The 23815-nt window shown below is 40.5% G+C and overlaps 1 protein-coding gene across 1 annotated transcript in view; it reads right to left on the bottom strand.

Annotated features, from left to right (window-relative positions):
- Positions 1 to 23815, bottom strand: part of LOC308678397 (zona pellucida-binding protein 1-like) — a gene marked incomplete at its 3' end in the record, with an annotated part of 79605 nt that overhangs the window by 9494 nt on the left and 46296 nt on the right. Inside the window, exons 4-7 of the mRNA XM_081345555.1 lie at positions 21404 to 21553; positions 16411 to 16629; positions 10107 to 10183; positions 1055 to 1232 (exon numbers count right to left, since the gene is read on the bottom strand). Coding sequence (XP_081201681.1) covers positions 1055 to 1232; positions 10107 to 10183; positions 16411 to 16629; positions 21404 to 21553 — 624 coding nt within the window. The remainder of the gene's footprint in view (positions 1 to 1054; positions 1233 to 10106; positions 10184 to 16410; positions 16630 to 21403; positions 21554 to 23815) is intronic.

The raw sequence follows: 23815 nt of genomic DNA, 5'->3' as shown, positions 1-23815 counted from the left end.
TGCTGTTTAACCCACATTTTTCTCTTATCAAGTAGTAGGTTGTGGTCTACTTTATCAAATGCCTTATTTAGGTCCAAGTAAATTATATCCACAGCATTCCTCTGGACCACTAATTTTGTCACCCGGTCAAAGAATGCAATAAGATTTGTCTGGCATGATTGTCAGGACCCACTTCAATCCCACATCTTAAGAAAGCAGAATTCTTGGAAGTGATTTCTTCCAACAGGAACTTTTATTAAGAGTAGTTGCTAGCAGGTATAATAGACAGAATCTGAGATTTCCTGCACAGAACGATAGATTAAGGTATCCCCAAGCAAGATCCCAACCCATAGTCCGCCCGACCGGTATGGGACGGCCAATCCCCAGGTGTTAGGTCCATCGTGGGAAAAGGGGAGATAACATTGACCCGTCTCCAGTTCATATAGCGATGGTTGGCAGCTTCTTCACACCTTCCTCTGAGAGCGTAGAAATAAACCAGGCACTGAGGTTACATTCCTTATTTTCTCCCTTGTTCTAGCTGTCAGTTTAGGGAGATAAAGTCAAAGAGAGAGATAACGCAGGAAGCAATATTTTACATTGTAGCAGGTAGAGGACACAGAGGCAATAAATGAAAGCAAAAGGTTATATTGTAACAGATAGAGGAAGCAGAGGCAATAAACCCATGGGCACATCCCCCCTCCCCCTTGGGAGTATGGCAGAACCCAGGGAAAGGTGAGATTTGATTTTGGGTCAGAGGGGATAGATAGAAATGAAATAGGAATGGGTTCTGACAATGATCTGTTTTTGACAAACCCATGTTGGCTTTTGGTTATGAGTTTGTTTGCTTCTAGGTGTTCACTGATTCGTTGCTTGATTATCTTTTCCAGAATCTTCCCAGCTGATAGGTCTGTAGTTTCACCATAAACTATGCAACCAAACCATAGGAACTAACCAAATTAGTCACAAGCAATAAATCTACTATCTCTGTTGTAATAAATAGTTAACTAGATAATTCCTCTAAAATATCTAGTAATCTGTATTTATAATTCTGAAAACTGTTATGTTTCCAACCTACCACAACAATTAGGGCAATCTGGATGTAGTAGAGAATTAATTCCATAACCTGGAAAACAGTGATTAATCCACACCATTTGCAGAGTGCCTTCAATGTAGTATATTTCAGGTAGTGGTGCTGTTCTTTTTCCAAGAACTTCAACTTGTTGGCTAAAGAATTTCTTTATTAGGTCTTTTGCCTGAAGTAAAAAGAAATTACTTTCTTGATAAAGATAAAAATCAGCATTTTTTTACTTGCTCCTTTTCTTACTTGTATAAAAATACAAACTGTATCAATAACATTAAGTGTTTATCCTTGGCTAATGTATTTATCGCAATATACAATGAATAAATATACATGAGAGAATGTTTTTGTGACATGCTGGTTCAGAGCACTAAAAACTAAATTTCAAGAAAAAGGATTGAAGGAGTTATGTTTGTTCACCCTTGAGTAAAGATGACTAATGTATGTGGAGGGGAGAGAGAAAAACACTTTTCAAACACTTGAAAGGATATCAGAGAAATTTGTCCTTTCTCATCCTAGAATGCAGGTTGTATAATACTGAATATGTTGCAGGATATTTGAAATACAGAGTATTAGAAATCTTGCAATGATTAGCAGTTTGGATTAAATGGCCTTAGTGGCCCATTCAAACTTCTTGATTCTCTTACAGGACTCTGGGTATCAAGATAGTAAATGGTTATGATGGTTGAGAGAGATATCTTAATCTTAGCTCCAATTATCAAATCTGATAGATCAAGTTTCTTAGTTTGGCCTGGTATTCAAATAGCTACAGACTTAGGCAAAAGTGAGGATAATTAAATACATCTCTCCAATGAGAGGATGCTGTCAAATCTCTCCCAATTTCTCCTTCAATTTCTTTTCTTTCAGAGGGTGGATACATTTTTTTCTAAGAACTAAATGGAAAAAGTATACTTTTGTTCTTGCTTTAGTTTTTCCCCCCCTTCTGGTCTCCAAAAAAGATTATCTCCTAAAGTATCTAGAGCAGTGGCCCCCAACCTTTTGAGCACCAGAAACAGGCTCCATGGAGAGAGTTTTTTCCATTGACTGGAGGGGGCACGGTTTTGCAAGCTGCCTGCATCCCAGATGGGGCTCCGCTTGTTTGTGTGGCCCGATTTCTGGCATGCCATGACCAGGACTGGAGGTTGTGGACCCCTGGTCTAGAGGGAGAAGTGGAAGATTATTTATAGAATCATAGGACTGGAAAAGAGTTTGGAGATCTTCCAATCCAACACTGTACTCAAGGCAGAATTCGTTATACCATCTTCGATGAATGGATGTCCAATTTTTCTTGAAAGCATCCAATGATGGAGCACCCAAAATTATGGGATGCAAGCTGTTCCTTTGGTTAATTGCTCTCACTGTCAGGAAATTTCTCTCTTTAATGAGCTGCCACTCATTGCTTGTTGTCCTGCCCTCAGATGGTCTGGAGAATAAACTGATCAACTTCTTTCAAATACTGGAAGACAGCTATCATGTCACCCCAATTGTCAGATCTGCCAGCTTCAGCACTTCAGACCGCACTTCTGCTGACATCAAAGGACAGGAGGGAGGGGAAGGCTATGAAATGTGGATTAGAACAAGCGTAAGAAGGGAAGAAAGGAGATAGGAGGGAGGGGGAAATTGACAGGGGTAAGAATAATCAGGTGCCTATATTAGTTTGCTCCAAACTTCAAGGACAACCGGCCTGAGAATGAGCGAATGAACTGCCCACCATAAAACAGTGCACAAAACATCCAAATGACTTGCTATTGGACACTGGTCACTGGCTCAAGGAGGGTGAACTAAGAGGAAAGGAGCAATCTATTGCTTTCTGCAGGAATTCTTCAGATCCCACCTTACTTGCCTTGCAATCATTCTACTCTAGTAAAAGTACCTATTACTTCAAGCAAATGGAGTCTATGGTCATTCTTTCCTAGAGTTAGATTTGGGACAGTTTTGACATTAGGCAGGATCTGCAAAATCGGTCAAGCTGGAGACACCTTTTACCATGTAGATCGTGCACACAATGTCAACTCACGACAGCAAACAGGAGGAGGGAGAAGACTGGGCTGAAGCAGTGGCCAAATCCCAGAGTGAAGATCATGCTGAGTGGCTTGTGGAACTCGAAGCCTGTGACAAGCAGCCGAAGCCCAGGTGGTCCCTAGGTATCTGGAAGGAAAAAGATTGGGAGTAGAAGCCTTCTGGGATTCACTTCTGGGATCCACAAAGGGGAAGTTGTGGAAGCTGCCGCAAAGAACCCACTGCTATGAGGAAGAGTTCATAGCACCTGACAAGCCTGAGCCCAAAGATGTGCTATTTGAACAGGCACTCAATTTCCTTAGAGGAGCATTTGGCAACTTCAAGGCCATGGCCCAGATGGGGCTTCTTGCCAGTCACTGCCACATGGATGATGGAATAGCTGCAATCTCCCCTGTGGCCACACTTTCTCCAGTGGCTACAGCCAAAGCCCCACCATCTTAACCACAGATTGCCCCAGCCCCAGTGGCTCAGCATACTCAAGCCCAGTGGGTTCCTGCACCAAGGAGAAGGAGCAGAACCCCCTGCCCTGGGGGTAAAGTTTGGTGGCGATCCAAAGCAGTTGGCCTTCTTCCTGATGCAAATGTACCTGCAGGTGTATGGGGAAGACCTGCCCACCAAAGGAACAAAAATGTAGTGTGTTACCCTTGCCCTAGAAGGAGCCGCTCCAGAGATGCGCATTTTCAGTCAGTTCATGGTGGCCCTTGGTAAGACATTGGAAGACCCCCTTGCAGGCCAGAATTTGCATGAACACCATTAACCAAGGGCAAATATCTGTGGCTGCCTACACCCAAGAATTTTGCACCCAGCCTGCAAGCTGACCAACTGGCTGCAGGACATGCTAATCTAGAGTTTCCAGGACAGCTGAATGATGATGTATACAAAGCCTGCCTCTCCTGAGGAGCCCCTCGCACGCTACATGCATGGTATGTCCTCGCTGAGGAGATAAGAGATTAATTTAGCCAGATCCTGAACCCGTGCCAGCCACGGATGGAGAACATCCCTCACCATCGAAAGTGAGACCTAGAAGCTGCAATCAATGCTCCACTGGTTGCTTCAAGTGTGGAAAGGAGAGGCACTGAGCTACTGACTGCTGCGTGTCAGTCCATAAGCTCATGATGGGTCCTGCCAAGAAGCAAGGGAAACCGGCGACAAGAACCTGAGAGTTAGCTCTGAAAAGGATAGAGGACACAAAGTTCACCCGTCCTCCCACTGGGAACATGGGAACTTCGACCAGGATCCAAAGAGCTCAGGTGAGAGCAGACGATGACCCCTTGGTAAGTTGCCCCGATACTGATGACTGTACAAGTAGAGCTAATGGTTCGCTCATCAGGTCACAGGGGAAGTTGGTACCTTTCTGGACTTAGGCTACACCAAGTGCCTGGGCAGTCCTGTCTAGTGGAAGAAATGGGCTTGCACCTGAGGCAACTTAAAGTGCCTGTGGCATTCTGCCAGCTGGATGGGTCAGTGGCTGGTGGAGCCCTTGCCACATTCATCATTGAACCAATAAAAATGAAGATGGGGGAGCAGACAGATAATTGAAGTTTCATTGTGGCACCTGGCATGGAAAGGCCCCTTGTGGTACGGTTAACATGGCTTCCCAAAATGGAATCCCTATGTGAACTGGAAGAATTGGCTCTTAAAGATCCAGCAGCAGAAACCTGAGGGAATCCCAGGGGAAGAATGCTCAAAATTGGAAACACAGAAATATGGTGAAACCCAGAGAGGAAGTGGGGGTAGAAGTGAAGGAAAGACCCAAAGCTGAGTCTCAAATCCCAAAGCAGTATCAGGACCTACAGGATGTATTTAACAAAAATGGCTCAGACGAACATCACCTCACCACCACAGACTATAGAAAAACTGCCAGGGGCTACACAACCTAAGCCCAAGCCATATTCAATGACTCCAAGGGAGTTTGACGAGGTGCAGGCTTTTATTGACAAAAACTTAAAATGAGGCTTTATACAGTCAGCTAGACCACAAGTAGTGGTACTTTTTTGAGGAAAGAAGGATGGGTCTCTTCATCTCTATGGACTATCGAAGGTTAAATGCAGTATACCCCTTGACACTTATGTGGGACATGCTAGCTCATCTGGCCCAAGGGATTTTTTATTTTTTTTACTAAACTGGATCTCAGGGAGGCTTACTATCGAATCAGGATCAAAGAAAGGGATGAATGGAAAACCGCTTTTTATTCCCCGCTCTGATGTTTTCAATTCTAAGTACTTCCATTTGGACTGCAAGACGCGGCCATTGTATTTATGCAGTTAATTAACCAAGTGCTGCAGGAACGTTTATTCGAGGGAGTCCTAGTGTACTTAGGTGACATTCTGATCTATATGGAAACCATGGCTGAGCAAGTAAAGCTATGCAAGCTGTGTTAAAAAAGCTGCAGGCTGCCAAACTATATGCCAAGCTATTGAAAGGTAAATTCCATCAAAGCAAAATTAACTATCTAGGGTGTCACATCATCCATAAGGAAATCAAAATGGACCCTGCAAAAGTCCAAGCACCAGAAAGCAATTTCAGAGCTTCCTAGGTTTCGCCAACTTTTAAAGCCAATTCATCCCTGCATTCGCACAAACAGCCCTACCCATGATGAACTTGCTAAAGACCAAAGAGGAGCGAAACCAAAGGGCAACCAATCTCTTAAATGGTCAATGGAATGTCAAGCTACTTTTGAAAAACTCAAACACATGTTTGCGGCTGAGCCTATGCAAAAGCACTCTGATCCCACTTCCCATTCATCATTCAGGCAGATGTAAGTGACATGGTGGTGGGGCTGTGCTGCTACAGAAAAAATGATCAAGGAATCTTTTAGCTTTGTGCCTATACCTCCAAAAAACTTACTGAAACCATGTGCAGGTGTTAAGTATGGGGAAAAAAGAGGCATATGCAGTATGGTGGGAGCTGCTTAGTTGGAAGCATTTTTTAGAAGGGAGCATAATCCCATTTGAGGTCTGAACTTATCATAAGAATCTAGAGGCACTAAAGACCCCGGAGACTATCACCTAAACAGGTCTGGTGGGGCCAATATTTTAATTGATTCAACTTTACCTTACGATACCTTCTGGCAGGGAAAAACTTTCCGGTGGATGCTGTATCCAGGCTGCCCCAGTACAATAGTGAAAAGAAATAGTCCGAGTGGTGATTCCCTCAAAACAACTAGCAGCTCCAGCAATCACCTGACGGGCAGGGAAACTCTCTTCTCCCTGGCAAAAGACTTACTCACTTCCTTAAAAGAGGCTCTAAGCTCAGACCCGAGGTTTAGGGACCGTAAAGCGGAATGCACAATGCTTGATGAACTTGCTATGGCATACATCCCTCAAAGCCAACAAATAACAGTGTTTCAAAAGAACCATGACTCTAAAACAGCAGGTCATTTTGGGTTCGTAAAAATTTTACACATGGTAAAGCGCCAATTCTGGTGGCTGTGAGGCACTGTGTGCCTCAGCAAAACAGTGCCAGGGGAAAAAACAAGAACTTATCCAACCAGTAGTTAAATCCTAAACCCCAATGGAAAGAAATATCCATGGACTTTATAGTCGAACTCCCTGAAAGCACTGGCAAAACCTCATAACTGTCCTCTTTTCTAAACAAGTGCACCCGTCACAAAATCCTTTCAGTGCACATGCTGGCTAAACTGTTTATTCAGCACATCTACCACTTAAATGGTCTCCCTGAATGCATTATCTCAGAGATCAGGGAGTTTAATTTACCTCTTGGTTCTGTCAACAAGTTCCTTAAACTCTTGGGAACTTCCCAGGGATTTAGCTCTTCCCATCATCCGGACACTAATGGATCCTGTCAACTTACAAATTCTGTATTAGACACATACCTCAGGTGCTATGTCAATTATACAATTGGATTCATCTGCTTCCCTTTGTAGAAGTAGCCTACAACAATTCCGTCCACAGGAGCACTAGCTTTACATCGTTCAAAGTGGCTTCTGGCCAAGACTTTGTAACCATGCCCAAGTTACCTCAACCTTACATAACCACCCTGGAAGAATGAGTGACCCAAATTCAAAACACCTGGCTGGTCGTTTATAAACATTAGGTGACGCAGAATTTAAGAATTTAAAATAGGAGCCCTATTTTACCTATCCACTAAGGATCTTCAATCAAGACAGCCCTCCAAAAATACATCAGCCTTTTTCCAATAAATAAAATCAACCTAGTAATTTTCCAACTAGAATTACTTAGAATGTGCTAAGGCACATTCACCCGGTGTTTCATTGCAACTTGCTTAAGTCTGCAAGCACCTCTCCACTGTGCCCTACTGAACCAACACTTCCATTCCTATCCTCAACGAAGGTGAACAATATTTTGAGGTTAAGGTCATTCTAGACTCTTGCACACATAAGAGGGAAAATCCTGTTGTTTGGAAGCATTGTCCCCCAGTAGAAACTGAACAGGTAGATGCCCACTATATTAACGCCCTGCACTTGCTGAAAAAATTCCACTCCAAATACCTAGACAAACCAGGCTGACATCTACATTTCTTTCTCTCTCTCCCTTCCCTTCTCTCTTTTTCTTTTCCAGGACTAACATCCCTGCTCATGGAGGGCAAATGTCAGGTCTGCCAACTTCAGCACCTCAGACCATGCTTCTGCCGGAATCCTGACATCAAATTTCAGGAAGGAGGGGGGTTATGGAATGTGGGTTACAGCCAGGGTGAGAATGTAAGAAAGAAGCCAGGAGGGAGGGGGAAATTGACAGAAGAGAGAATAACCAGGTGCTTTTACCAGTTTGCTCCAGACTTCAAGGATAACTGGCCTGAGTATGAGCAGATGCACTGCCCACCATCGAAGAGTTCCCAAAACATCCAAACAACTTGCTATTGGACACTGGTGATTGGCTCAAGGGAGGTGGACCAGGAGGGAAGGAAAAATTTGGTGCTTTTTGTGGGAATTCTTCAGATCCCACCTTACTTGCCTTGCAACCATTCTACTCTAGTTAAAGTATATATTACTTCAACCAACTGGAATCTAGGATCATTCCTTTCTAGAGTTAGATTTGGGGCAGGTCAGACACCAATCCTCCTCTTCATTAGACTAGACACTCATTTCCCTTAATCATTCATCATATATTTAAGAGGTACCTCCAGACCTCTTATCATGTTTGTTGCTCTTCTCTGTACTTTTTTTAGGATCTCAGCATCTTTTTTTATCATGACAAGAACCGGACATATCATACCAAGTGTGGCCTAGGTGCAATGCAGAGCAGTATTATCGCTTTTTGTGATCTTGATAATATCCCTCTGTTGATGTAGCCTAGGACTGCATTGGTTTTTTGGAAGCTGTTGGCTCATGTTCAAGTGGTAGTCCTCTAGGACATCTAAATCACTCTCAGTTATTACTGTTCAACCAGGTACTAACTATTCTATACCTGAGCATTTGTTTTTTCAGGACCTTTTCTCATAACCAAATTGCATCTTATTGGATAGGACTTATTGCTCAAATCTGTTAGGATCCTTTTGAATCTTGAGTCTATGTTCTAAAGTATTAGCAATTCCCTCCAGGTTGGTGACATCTGTAAATTTTGTAAGTTCCCCTTCTATCTGGTTATCTACATCATTTATGAAGATGCTAAAGAACACGGCCTAAGGCAGAACCATGAAGTACCCTACTACATGCTTCCCTCCACATAGTTGTAGTTCCATTGAAGACCAGATGTGGAGTGTCTGTTGTCAGCCAACTGTGAATCCATCTGGTGATGGTACTATCCAACATTGTTCTATCTTACCAAGAAATAGGTTGTGGTCTACTTTGTGAAATGTCTTATAGTATACTCAGACCCCCAATACCAAGTATACTATATTCACAGTATTTCCTTGATCCACTTCTTTAGTCACTTTATTAAAGAAGGCAAACCTTGTATTCTGGGCAGCATAGATTAAAAAATAAAACCCAATAGTAATTGGGAAGTTGAATGAAATACTCTTTTGGGCTTAAATGAAGAGTATCTACATTTCTTTGTTTCCTTTTCACTTCTCACAGGGATAAGTATTCTATATGAACAATGGAAAGATTTTTCACTCTCACAAATAAGAAAATAAGTCTTCTGAACTGGTATCATTTTTTCAGTTATGGTAATTCCTGGGATAATTGTTTTACACTGCTATGGGCTCCTATTCAATTTTTCTATCATATTTTTTCTTCTTTGGGGCCAAAAATATACCAATATTCCTTGAAGTACTCCACCCAAGCTTCTAGAATCTCAAATTTCCATTTTGTGGGCTCCCTTCTCTGACCAACATGAATAGCAGTAATAGCAAAGAATTGCCATGGCTTAGTAGGCATAATAGCTTTACAATGAATAAGGAAACATTGACTTGAATTATAACTTGCACCATAGTTTTCTCAGGTGGATATTTATTCCTCTCCCTACCTTGCTAATGAAAGATAAAGAATCTGGATTCTTTAAGAGGAGGGCCCACTCACCAGAAGTGCAAAGAATCAATAACAGCACAGCCCTACTTGGGTGCTTTGCTAAACTGGTCAGAAATCACACAGCATTGATAAAAGCATACCATCTCAGCTAGAGATCCCAAGGGAGTAAAGTGACCACTGGCTCGATTTCTATAGTTTTCTCCACTTGCTATTGTAATCCATTTCTACTTTATTAAAAGAAGTAAATATTCAGGGAGAGAGGTTGTTAATATACTAAAAGCAGAATTTTATATTCTTTTATAAATGGATGTCCACAATTTTTACAGAACAAACCAATAGTATGTATGCATAACCATCACCAAGTTGGAACAAAATTTAATATTTTGTATATTGATCACTCTTTTTGAAACGAGGTTTAATTCTTTAGTACTGTTAACTAATTTGACAAAAACTAACTTCCTGCATGAACCTCTCTATTTCATCCCATATTCTTTGATAATAAACTATATTATCATTCTTTTTAACTCAATCTTTATTTTACAACTTACACAAAAATATTAAAGCTATTTACTTTTTGAAAGATAAACAATAAGTTACATTCTTGTGAACTTCATTTCTTTTCTGAAGTATTTATATTACCTTTCGTAATCTTCTTGATACATCACATACACTTTTCTGACACAGACTTTTGCCTTTTACTGCTTCTAGAGAAGAAACTATAAAAATATTCAGCTATATGAGAAACTATACAGTATACATAGTCTTGTTTTCTAAAGGAAATTAACTATGAATTTAAAGGATAAAAGACTCCTTTGAGTCAACTTCAACTCCTCCTGACTAGATAACTATATCAGTTTCTTGGCAACATTTGGTAAGTAATATGTCAATGCAATCTTCCAAAGTACTTTTCAACATCTTACTTTACTCTGCAATGCTAGATTTTCTGGAAGTTCCCCCACCTAAGCACTAATTTGGTCCATGCCGCTTAAATTTTTGAGATCTGCTGAGGTCACTAAGGTGTTCTCAGCCACTATGGCATCTATTTAATAGTATATTTTTAAATAATTAAGGAATTTAATCCTCTTGCACATATAATTGAAAAGTACGCTGCCATCATCAAATTTTACTTTTATACTCTGTATATGTAAGTGATGCAATGAACAATCTTTTAGAAGTATGTGGTATATTTAGAACTCTGGCATAGAATACATAAATTAGAAGTCAGTTTTTAAACTGAATATTAAGACCTCTTTTTAAAGAAGAGAATCCTATTGTCCAGCACACACTATTGGACTAAACAGATCAAAGATGTGACTTGACGTGGTACAAAGGAGTTAAGATTGAGACTAAAAGAACAAGAGGATATGTAGTTATATAAAGACCACAAAATATATTTACTGCTTATATGAATAATCATATTTGTCATCACTGTCACAATTTTATTATTCCACAAAATACGATTTCCTGGGTGGGTCAAGTATATTTTTTCAAGTTCTTATCTGCTGATATTAGATCTAAATAGAACCCCGGCCAATAATGAGGATCACTTGTATTTCAACTTCAGGCTGTCAAAGCCTATACTTTTTGAAATGTGTATTTACCAACTTAACTCTGTGCAACCTTCAAATTTCACAGATTTGATGATGGATTCTAATCCACAGAGGTTTATGCCACAATAAATATGTTAATGGTTTACAATATGTTCAGTAATAAATCTGTGCATATAACTATTCATTGTCTACTAAATACATCAATATTTTAGTGTTCCATTATTAAGTACAGATAGTCCTCGAGTTATGAATATAATGGAGCCTGCCCATTCCATTCGTTGTCTTCCGGGTGAGGTTCAAGGTGTTGGTAATGACCTACAAAGCCCTTCATGGCATGGGTCCGGAATACCTTGGGGAGCACCTGCAGCCGGCATCAACTTCCCTCCGCCCAGTACGCTCCCACAGAGAGGGCCTCCTCAGGGTGCCACCGGTCAAAGAATGCCGACTGGTGGCCCCCAGGGGGAGGGCGTTCTCTGTGGGTGCACCAGATTTATGGAACCATCTTCCGGTTGAGCTCCGGATGGCGCCCGATCTCCGCTCCTTCTGGCGCGATCTTAAAACCCATCTCTTTAAACAAGCTGGCCTGGCCTGATGGGACGGGGTGGGATTTTTATAAATGAACTTCAATTTTAATTTGTATTAATTTTATGGGCATTGTTTAATCACGTTTTAATAATTTTAATTTTTGTATCTAGTTTTTATGTATTGCCCTGTTCACCGCCCCGAGTCCCCCGGGAGAAGGGCGGTATATAAATTAAATAAATAAATAAATAAATAAATAAACTCAAGGATTCGTAGGAGTGAATCTCATAACTTGTATGTGATTCACTCCCAGCTTTCACTAATCGAATGCATTATGCGCGGCTCATTAAGTGAACATGAGGTATCTCAGGGTGGGAAAGGCCGGGGGGGGGTATTGATGAAACAGGCCACCTGCTTCAGACCACCCAAGCTCCTCCCTTATGCTCCCTCCCCTGGGGTCCCCATAATTGCTCCCCCACCCAATCCTGCCATGCTGGGTCACTTACCTTGTGAGGATCTGCAGCCTGTCTGTTTCTTTCTCTGTTCCCAGCAAGAGCAGAGGGAAGCCTCTGAAGCCCAGAACAGACCTCCAGAAGCATGTGGCTTCCACCCACGGCCTCTGTTCTGGGCCTGGAAGGGCCCAGAACAGACCTGCAGAAGTCCGTTCTGGGCCTGGGAGGCCTCCCAAGCCCAGAACAGACCTGCAGAGGCATCTAAAAGCCATCCCCTCACTCCGTTCTGGATCTGGGAGGTGCATAGAAGGCCTCCTAGGCCCAGAATGGACCTGCACAAGTGCATGGATGCCACTTCCAGAAGTCTGTTCTGGGCCTCAGAGGCCTAGAGGAGGCCTCAGAGGCCTGGATTGGCCTTCTGGAGGCATGCTGAAGCATCCCCTGGCCTCATTTCTGGGCAGCAGCAGCTTGGAAAAGCCCTCCAATGCCTGGATCAGGCTTCAGAGGCACAGGGAAGCGTCTCCCAGTCTCATTTGCAGCAGCAACAACCTGGAAAAGCCCTCCAATGCCCAGATTGGGCCTTCGGAGGCACGCAGAAGCATCACCCAGCTTCAGTTCCGTTCTCTATTGCAGAGAACAGAGGCTTAAAGTACCATGAGATCACGCGACATCAGTAGCGTGAGATCTCGCACTACTGATCTCGTGTGATCTTGCATTACTTTAGGCCTCCATTGTCTGCGAACACACTGATGGACTGGAACAGCCAAGAACGAATGAACCTTTATTGTTAAAGTACAACCATGTATACGTTGAGATTAGCTGAACCTTCCTTCGTGCCCCAACCACCACAACTCACAGTGACAACAAACCCACCATCTTGTTACAACATGTGAACTAATTGCACAACACACCGGCCTCATAAGTCAATCATACATAAAGTGATTTCCCGTTCAAGAGCCTGACAGCCCATGGATAAAAGCTGTTCTTCAGCCTGTTGGTACGGCTGGCTATTCTCCTGTATCTCCTACCCGATGGTAGGAGAGTAAAGAGGTACCGACTAGGGTGTGAGTTGTCCCAGAGAATTTTTCTCACTCTTCCAAGGCAGCGAGCCCTGGCAATGTCATCCAGTGATGTCAGGGGACAGCCCACAATGTCTTGTGCTGTGCTCACCACCCTCTGTAATACTTTCCTATCCGTGGCTGTCAGGCCAACATACCAAACCACAATACTGTGCAAGAGGACGCTCTCTATAATAGACCAGTAAAATAAGGTCATTAGCCCTTGTTCTACCCTGTTCTTCCGCAAGACCCTGAGGAAGTGGAGTCTCTGTTGGGCCTTTCTGGCCACCTGGGTTGTATTGACTTTCCAGGTAAGATTTTCACAGAGGTACTCTGGAGGAAACTCTCTACGTGCGCGCACGACACACACACACACACACACACACACACACACACACACACACACACACACGATGTAAAGTGGGGCAGGTTCCTCTCTTTTCCTCCGGAAGTCTAGCACCATCTCCTTTGTCTTGCCGATGTTCAGGTGCAAGTTGTTCTCCAAACACGATATGGATAGTTTTTGTACCTCCCCCCCTGTACGCTGTTTCATCTCCACCTGTAATAAGACCCACTACGGTGATATTATCTGCGAACTTAATTATCGCAGTAGATGGGTTGGACGATAAACGTATGTGTACAATGAGTACAGGTTGGGGCTAAACACAGCTTCAGGGGGATGGATAAAACAGACCCGATCCTCACTGTTTGTAGCTGGTCCCTTAGAAAGTCTTTAATCCAATCGCAGATGGAGGGGGAAAAATTCAAGTCAGTCAGCTTTTCAAAAAGGATGCTCGGCAGAATGGTGTTGAAAGCCAAGCTGTAATCAATGAAAAGCTTCTTGACATAGCTTCCAGGTTTCTCTAGATGGCTTACTACAGAGTGTAGAGCAGTAGCTATGGCATCATCTGTCGACCTGTTCCCCCTGTAGGAAAATGAATGTTTGTTGAAGTCTGGTGGGAGGCATGTTCTAAGATGTTGGAGAATCAGTCTTTCGAAGCATTTCATCACTAAAGACGTTAATGCAACAGGTCTGTAGTCATTCAGGCCCTCAACTGCTGTTTTCTTCAGGACTGGGATAATGGTAGCTGCTTTCAAGCATGATGGTACACAGGCTGTTTGCAAGGAGATGTTAAAAGATCCTTATCAGGACCCCTGCTAATTGATCGACACGGTTCTTAACCACTAACCCCAGCACCCGATCTGGGCCTGCAGCTTTGCTGGGATTCACAGCCTTCAGTACAGCTTTCACTTGATGTTCACACAGGGTGAGTGGCTGAGAATCAGAAGGCTGGCCAGCAGAGGCTACGGGGTCTGGTCTTTCCACCTCGTAGCGAGCGAAGAAGATATTCAGCTCCTCTGCCAACGAGGCATCAGTATTAACCATGTTTCTTGTATTGCCCTTGTGGTTGGTTAGGTGCTACAGTCCCTGCCACACTTGCTTCAGATTGTTATATGCTAGGTGGTTCTCCACCTTGTTTATATTGTTGTTTTGCCATCCTAATGCCTCTTCTGAGATTTGCCCTGGCCTCTCTGTATGTGTCCCTGTCCCCTGCCTTTAAGGCAGAATCCTGGGCTCTCAGGAGTATTCATACCTCTGCAGTCATCCAGGGTTTGCAATTCCCGTAAACTCTAATGCACTTTTCTGTTGTCACGCTATCAGTGCACGCTTTGATATAAGAGAGTACGGCATCCGTATATACATTCAGGTCTTGATCTTCGAATACACTCCAGTCAGTGGTTTCAAAGCAATCCTGCAACTGACTTGAGGGCACCTGCTGGCCAGATTTTAATCCTTTTCGTGACTGAGTTCTTTTCCTGAGAGGAACATACTTCAGGCACAACAGGAGTGAGAGATGGTCGGATGTACCCAGGTGGGGGAGGGGGAATGCTCGGTATGCCTGTTTCACGTTAGAGTACACATCGTCTAGTATTCTTCCCTCTGGTGGAAAATTGTACATATTGCACAAACGTGGGGAGAACTATCTTTAGACAGGCTTGATTGAAGTCCCCAGCCACGAAAAGAGGGCCCTCTGGGTGAGTTTGCTGCTGCCTGGAGATGACATCATCTAGCTTGGAAAGTGCCAGGCTGACACTGGCATCAGGTGGAATGTAAACAGCTACAATAATTACCACAGTAATTTCTCTAGGCAGAAAAAATGGCCTACTTGTGACAGTCATCAGTTCCACATCTGGGGAGCAATAATCTACTGTTGGCACACTAGTCACAATGTATATAGACACAGAGTCCTCCTTCCTTGCTCTTACCGGAACCTCCATTTCTGTTAGAGCAGTGAATGACTTGGCTTGTCAGTTCTACTGCTGCATTTGGCACAGCTGAATGTAGCCAGGTCTCTGTGACAACCATCACACAACATTCACAGAGAAGCCTGCTTGCTGCCATCTGCAGCTGTAATTTGTCAATTTTATGGATGAGGGATCTGGCATTATTCAAGAAAGCACTTGGCAGCGCTGGTCTATAAGGCTGCTTCCTGAGCCGAGCCAGCAGCCTGGCTCTGCAGCCATGTTTTTGTTTTTGCTCTTTTCTCTTTCACTTACGTCGGCTCCTCCCCGGCCCGATGACAATCCACGGAGATCCTGGAGGCCTCTCTACGCAGTTCGGTATGTTATGGGACTGGTGGAAATTGCTGGTAATTCCAGATTGCCTTGCGAGCCCGATGTTTAGCAGCTCTATGCGTGTAGGCTAATTTAGCCCCTCGCACTACATTGTGCACACTCATCAATACACACATTATTCCAATCACACACACCAGTACTGGGAGCTCAGGGCCACTGCGTGTGAATGCACCGCCATCTTGAGGGGAAAAAAAGAAAGCAAAACATCTCAATCTTCACAAGACCTACTGCCTAGGGAGACCCAGGGTGGTGGGAGGGAGGGAATAACCAGGGTGAATGTTACAGTGCTACTGCGGTCGTTCGTAAGGATGAACGACTGCCGTGGTGCAGCAACATTCATAATTTTGGGACTGTCTCATAAGCACTATGGGGCGCTTATCACATAACTTCAAATGTTCAGTAAGGGAACGCTCGCAACTCAGGGATTACCTGTAATACTGAATTATGTTTTATTATTGCAAATATCTCTAAAATCAAGGAAAACAGGACTCTGCTGAAATCATTATTTCAATCATAATATATTTTCTTAATATATAATTAAAATGATCTGGTCATTTACTAAATCAGCAAGCTGTCAAATTATTTCATTGTACATTATCAATTAACATCTCAATTACTTTTACATAACTTCTGTCAGATACACCTTTAATGTATGGGACAAAAATAGTTTTCAACTTATCATGAAAAACATGCATCCATGAACAACTCTTCAAACTAGTCTTACCTTTAAAAATGAAGAATAGTTCATTTTGCATTCCAGCTGTTTGCATTTTTACATGATGACATTCAGATTTTTGTAATGAAACCTCACAAGCTAGCTCCACAACAAGCTTGGTCAGTATCTGATGCAGCTTCTTTTCAAAATTAGTATTATAGATACTATTGCAGGGAGCTGAATGATATCGTGCTGTTAACTCATAGTAAAAGTTAGGATCAGAATAAGCTGCAGAAAAAAAAGTTTAGATTCAAACAAAACCAAGATACCAAGATTAAGATTTAAAATTACTGAATTTAGTTTTAAACAAGAATTAATTGCACCAAAGGAAAAAAAAATACCATCCCCTAGAATATTGTACTTGGGAACTAAGCTGCTTAACTTTAGGTATAATCACGTAGTTGGAATTCTCCTGTGGGATCTTTTTTCTTTTGAACAGCAGATAAAATTTTATCCAACCACTGTTAAAATACTGTTCATTGTTCAAAAATCACAAGAGTAAAGATTTCATGATTAAAAATAACTCATGCATTTTTGAAGTTGAGATCTAGATATTTAATTTTCTTTATTTTTTTATTATCATGGATTGTATATTATTAAAATTACTGGCTTAAAAGTAGGCAGATTAAAACTGGAAAAAAATGCATTTAGTAATGGAAGTAAGTTGGCTGACTAAAAATAAAAGTACTTTTCAACCTGAAAAATACCTGTCAGTGAAACTGACAAAAATTTTAAGAATGGCCTATCTCAGAGCAAAATTTGACTTGTTGGATTCCATGGCCAAATATGGGTGTTTCCACCACTTCTCATATTATGAGAGAACCTGTATATGCAGTACCCTAGCCATTGAAAATATTTCTCATAGTTTATTCAACTACGCCCCCACTAGGCTTATTGGAAAGAACAGCCCATTGGGACCTGAACCATAGAGTGACATGTTTTTCCTGGGATCAGATGTACTGTATATATTTACGCAAAACTGCTAAGTTTATAACTAAGGCAGTGGTCCCAAAAACCTGGTACACTAAACAAATTTCTCTGCAAGGGAAATTCATCTGATTACTGATTATAACTATATATGTATTTTATCATTGTATTTCCTATCTACTTTATTCTGGAATTAGAGTTTGTATTTTATTTTATTGATAAGGTCACAAGTCAATAAGTGAGTATTGTTTTATAGGAAAAGATTCATATGATTTAAAAAGGGCTTAGGGGAAGAGGACTGCCACATTAGTATGCATTAATAGTAGCATACCCCATTAAAACAAGACTATTATTTACAAATTAAAATAGAGAAAAGAAGCAAATATAAATAACTAGAAACAGCATATTCACACAATTCAAATATTGCATATATAACATTTTATTAAAGAGTATAATTTCAACAGCAAGAACTTCTACATGCTGAAAAAATAGAGTAGATGGATAAAATAGAGAAATACAAAAGAAAAATAAGATTACAATATAAATAGAAACATATAAATAAATCATTTCCAACCTTCCTCATAACAAGTATAAACAATTTTAGTAACCTATCACTTTCTCTTATAATGCAACAAATAATCTCCTCTTCCCAGATCTCATTTCTTTTCTATAAACGAATCCATAAAGCATTTCAGTCCTGATCTCAGCAGGAGTCCACTTAGGGTTACTGTAGATAGCAATATATCTATTTCAAATTTGATCAAATAAACCAAGTTTATATTCCTTCTTTTTCTTCTGACTATAAAAATTATCTTCTGGATCCATTATTCAAAAAAACCTCTTTCAGTATGTCCCATGTTACAGTATTTTGCTTCAATCTGTAATTATGTTACAATGTTCTTCTCTTTCAACTGTAATGGTTAATTTTCTCTAGTATCCAATTTTTACAACAGCAAATTTAAATAATTTCATTGACACTGGAGAGTAGGATAAATAATAATGCCTGATGCAAGCTTATCCATGATATTTCTTTTAAATGTTTTACCAGAACCAAAGAAATTAAAAATTGTTCCTACTTTCAAAAATTCCTTCTAAGAAAATGACTCAGTGAGCACAGATGCTCTAATTTCCCAAAGAGATAGATCTGTTTAATGGTTCTGCTACAGAGCTTAATTTCAATGCAATCTCTATAATAATATCAATTAATATTTCTAAGATTAAGAACTGACCAAAAATAAACTAAACATGTCCCAGTTGATTTTATTCCACTAGTCGTTGCCAGTTATAGAGGGTAGCGCTCATCTCTGTTTCAAGACCATTGAGCCAGTGCTGTCGGAAGACATTTCTGCAGTCATATGGGCAGCATTGTATCACAGAGTGCTGTTACCTTCCCACTGAAGTGCTAGCTATTTATATACTCAGATTTGCATGATTTCAAACTGCTAGATTGGCAAGAATTGGGGCTAGGAGGAGAGCTCCACCCATCGCATGGTATTCTGATTTCAAACCTGGGTTGCCTGCTTTTCCAGCGAACAAGGCCAACATCTTAACCACTGAGCTACTGCATTTCCCCAAATTGCCCAAAACAAGACCCAAATTTGAGAAACAACTTTACATAACAAAGAAGGCCTGTACAGCAGAGTTGCTCAACCAGTCTGGCTGGGGATTCTGCGTGAGAGGCAGGCAAACGTACATGTGTAGCTCCATTTGTGCATGTATGTGTTTGGCTGCCGCTCACACAAGTGGAAATGCATGTGCGCGCAAAGGCTCACCTGCCACTTCCGCAGCCCAATTCCAAAGGGTTCAAGGCCCTATAGTGAGCTGTGGCCCAGGGGTTGGGGATGCCTGTTCTATAGAATATGGAAAATAAAAAAGAAAGTGCTATCATAGCAAATATTACCCTCTGAGATTAGTCTAATCGTAATATAAAAATAACTGTTTCTGTGAAATTAAGATACTTTTTGCATTGTTAATTAACAATCATTGATATAAAATAATTAAAATAATTAGGGTTCAATAACTTTTCACTTAAAACAAAGGAAATAGTTCTATCAGTTGGATCGATTCAACCCATGCATATGTAGAAAAAAGCTTAGTAAAAATAAATCATATTATATCATGATCAATATTTTAAAACTTAGGCCTTGTTGAAACCTATTTTATTGCCTTTCGATACACCATTTGATACTTAGTTTATTTAAGCTACAATTTCCATTTCTATCCCAATCCAGAAACTGTAGAGACCATGATAGAGGACACTAACAGAAATATGTAATCTCTGCTGTCAACACAAGTGGTGAAACGTTTTCTATGTCCACAATGTCCATTTAATGTTTAGAAGTGGGTCAGAGACACCTCCTTAATTCACTAGAGCAGGTATGTCAAACTGCCAGCCCGGGAGCCAGTTGCATCATGCAAATGCCGCACCCTTCCCAGCTCCAGCAATGAGGAAAAAGTTGTGATATGTCGCGACACGTCACGTGATATGGCGAGTTTGACACCAGTGTACTAGAGTATAAGAAAGAAGGCACCATTCAATCAGACTTGCACAACTTCGTTATTACAGTTTAACCAATCTCAATAAAAGTAGTTTTAGACTTCCTGTGGAGTAGATTTCATCAACCAAGTTAAGCTGACATAAACTATTATTTAGTTAACCTTTACTAACTAAAATCTGAAAGTCTAGGAAGAGGAATTAAACTAATTTAGTTATCCTGATGTAATAAGAAACTATTTGAAATATATCTCAAATAAGCTACAGGTTTTTGGGAAAGGGGCAGCTTAAAGAGGAAATGTGCAGCCAAATAACATATTCACATTATGATTTATCCGAACCCAACTGCAGAACAACTTTTGCTGTGAATTCTTAATTCTCTAGTAGAGAATGAAAAATATTTTCTAAGTAATACTCTAAAGGGAAAAATATTTTAAAGAAGTAGTTTGATTTTAGAATGCATTATGTTTACAGTATATTACTATGTAATATTGAATAGGATACCCAAATTTTGTTTCAAAGTTGATATTAAACAAAGAATTAAACATTGTTTTGTCAGACTGTTTTAAGCGGTTTCAATCCTAATAAAAAACTATTTTGTGTGTTCTGTCATATGGAATAATGGCAACTTGACACTAGACTTTCCTTTTTCATTCTACAACCACAGAATGGATATGGCAAATGTGAGTGCCAGTTATTGGTCAACCTACCCCTCCCACCAAAATGACAACACCAACACAATTGAACACAATGAATAAACTCAAACTACTTAGAAAGTATTTTATCAGGGAGGCAGCATTATTTTTCTTATGTACAAAATATTTCTCAGTATATGAAATATGTGGCAGCGAAGCCAGTGGCAGCAAAGACTGAAATAATGCATGTTTTAAGGTCATGGCTTTAAGGAATGTTTTAATAAAACCAACCACAGAATACTGAAGCATTTGCAAATACAGAAAAAAATACCTCACATTGATCCAAACTTGAGATAAAACTCTGGATCACAGGATGTTTTTTTTTGAAGCTTGAGATAAAATACTGTAATTCAGTTTTATTCCAAGTAGTTTAAACATGACCTTAAGCTGAACATTCTGCTTATCCCCAATATTCAAGCTATTAATCAGATGTTATTTTTCTACTTACTTAGAGCTTGCTACCTTTTTAAAAGAAGAAAAAGACTACAAGAAAATCGATATGCCTATATTCTATACCAGGGGTATAGAAAAAGACTACAAGAAAATCGATATGCCTATATTCTATACCAGGGGTAGGCAACCTTGGCTCTTTTATGACTCATGGACTTCAACTCCCAGAAATCCTGAGCCAGCCATGCTGAGGGGAAAGGGAGAGGTTTCCAAGCTGAGCCATGCTGGCTCAGGAATTCTGGGAATTGAAGTCCATGAGTCATAAAAGAGACAAGGTTGCCTACCCTTGTTCTATACCAAGGATATTTTAAATATCAATTGTTCTGAGTTAGCTGGTTACAGATTAATTGCAGCAACATTTAACTATATATGAATTTCATTATATAATTCTGACAAAAAAACTAAACACTAAAAAAAGGAGAGTTATTCATCTTACCGTAAATAACATATTTAATTAAATAGCTTTTTTCTTCTTGCTCAGTTGTAGGCTTAAACACTAGGGAACATGTGTAAATTCCACTCATATAAGATTTGAAATTTTGGAATAAAAGTGTTCCTGTTGGGGATATTGTCACAGATTCATTTCCTGTTTTGAAAAGATAAAATAACTTTTTTAAGGACTTGCAAACCATAGTAACTATATATTTTAATTATTTAGTCTTGATTTTAAAGCATATCAATATATATATATTGTATATATCAATACCTCTCTCTATATCTATCTATCTATCTATCATCTATCTATCTATCTATCTATCTATCTATCTATCTATCTATCTATCTATCTATCTATCTATCTATCTATCTATCTAGATATAGATATATTATACACACACACACACACACACACACAGAGAGAGAGAGAGAGAGAGAGAGAGAGAGAGAGAGAGAGAGAGAGAGAGAGAGAGAGAGAGAGAGAGAGAGAGAGAGAGACATACAAACATCCATATATATGGTGTGTACAGGTAGTCCTTGGGGTACGAACCTAATGGAGCCTGCCCATTAGGCTCTTAAGTCAAAATAAATTTGTCAAATAGATCACACTCAATTTTACAAATTTTTAAAATAAAATTCATTAATTGAATCAAATGGGTTATTAAATGAACAATGATCTGACTTACTATTCCTGATTTTTTAATTGATTGTTGCCACATTAATTGAACTGAGAGGCTTTTCTGCCTGCTACCCATCAGTTTTTTCCCATACAGCCAACTCAGGAACTAAACTGCCTCCAAGTAGGGCTTGCAGCTATTGCAGTTGCTTTTTTTTTAAAAAAAAACCCACTTGCTGCTAGGTAGCACAAGCATTTTCAACTGCCCAGAACAAGTGCTTAAAAAAAACAACCACTTGCCACTAATTAGCTTAAAAGTCTCCAGCCAGGCACAAAGAGGGACATGGGGAAGGGATTTGCAGAACTCTGTTTGCAACAGTAGCAAAGATGGAAGGTACCTTGAGGTCATCTAGTCCAGGGGTATGAAACCTTGTGTCAGAATCCATTTATATCCCATTCATAAAACTCTTATCTGTATGTTCTAAAATCTTATATCTCTCCCTGGATTCTGCCATTTTTCCAAGGAGGAAAAGAGAAGATGTTAATAGGGGCAAGGATTGTTTATTCAGCCTGCCGGGAGGCTGTCTTCAAAGACCAGGGGAAGAACCTTTGAACTGAGAACAACAAAAGAAGTGGGGGGGAAGAGATCTGGTTTGTATCTCCGATTAGAATCTGAAAGGAAGGAGGTAATTGTCGTAAAGGCATGGGAAGATCCCTCGTTCCCATGGAAGGGTTTGACACCTGAAGTTTCATTGATCCGGGACTGACCAGATGGTTTGAGGGGAGGGGTTTTGACTGGGGACTCTTTAAAAGTACCAAACTGTAACACAGTTTCAGATCCTGTCTAGTATTCCCATTACCAATCATGTTTTAGTAAAAGCTCCTTTTGGGCAATTCCTGGTTCAAGAGTTCTTTCTTTCCTAAGATGTAGATGGGGGTGGGTCCTGACACCTTGGCTCTTTTATGATTCATGCACTTCAACTCCCAGAATTCCGGAGCCAGCATGACAGCATGGCTAGCTCAGGAATTCTGGGAGTTGAAGTCCATGAGTCATAAAAGAGCCAAGGTTGCCTACTCCTGATCTAGTCTAACCCACTACTCTCACAACAGAGTATTTCTGATAAATGCCTATCCAGTCTCTTCTTAAAAGCCTCCAGTGATGGGGCACCCACAACTTCTGGAGGCAATTTAAATTTAAAACCTACAAATTACAATAATATACACATTTCTCCAAAATAAAAGCAAGGAAACACAACGTTATAGAATGCTTTGTGTAGATCCTGGCTAGCATTTCTACAAGTTTCAAGAAGAATGCAGACAAACTTTATCTTTGCAAAGTACTGTATTTACAAACATAATAGTTTGCAAAGTACAGTGCTTAAAAATGGTTACTATAGAGTAACCAAAAAATATATATTTTAAAACACTTGCAGAAGCAGTCCTCAAGCCCAGGCAGCTGCATTCTCCATGCAGCACCAAAAAAGCAAAAACAAACCTGCACTGGTTCAGCTCGTTTGGCCATGTGACCAGAGGGGGAAAAAACACCACCACCTTTCCGGCTTCAGGAAATTGCATTTGTAACTGGACAGGGTTGCTGCAGCAATAACTGAATCCAAGTCACATGGCTACAGAGGCCTCTTTTTGCTTGCAATTTTGAATTTCTAATGTAAGTAACCTTTCTGAATAAATTCATTTTTGTAAAAACTCACTAAATGAATGTTTGTACCTGAGGATTACCTGTATTTGTGTGTCTTTTTCAAATTATAATACTCCTTAGAAATGTTTTTAAAAAGATCA

Source organism: Vipera berus (assembly GCF_964194415.1).
Source record: "Vipera berus genome assembly, chromosome: Z".
Taxonomy (NCBI): domain Eukaryota; kingdom Metazoa; phylum Chordata; class Lepidosauria; order Squamata; family Viperidae; genus Vipera; species Vipera berus.
Note: the sequence above shows the minus strand (reverse complement) of the source record. Positions and strands in the feature narration are given on the sequence as shown.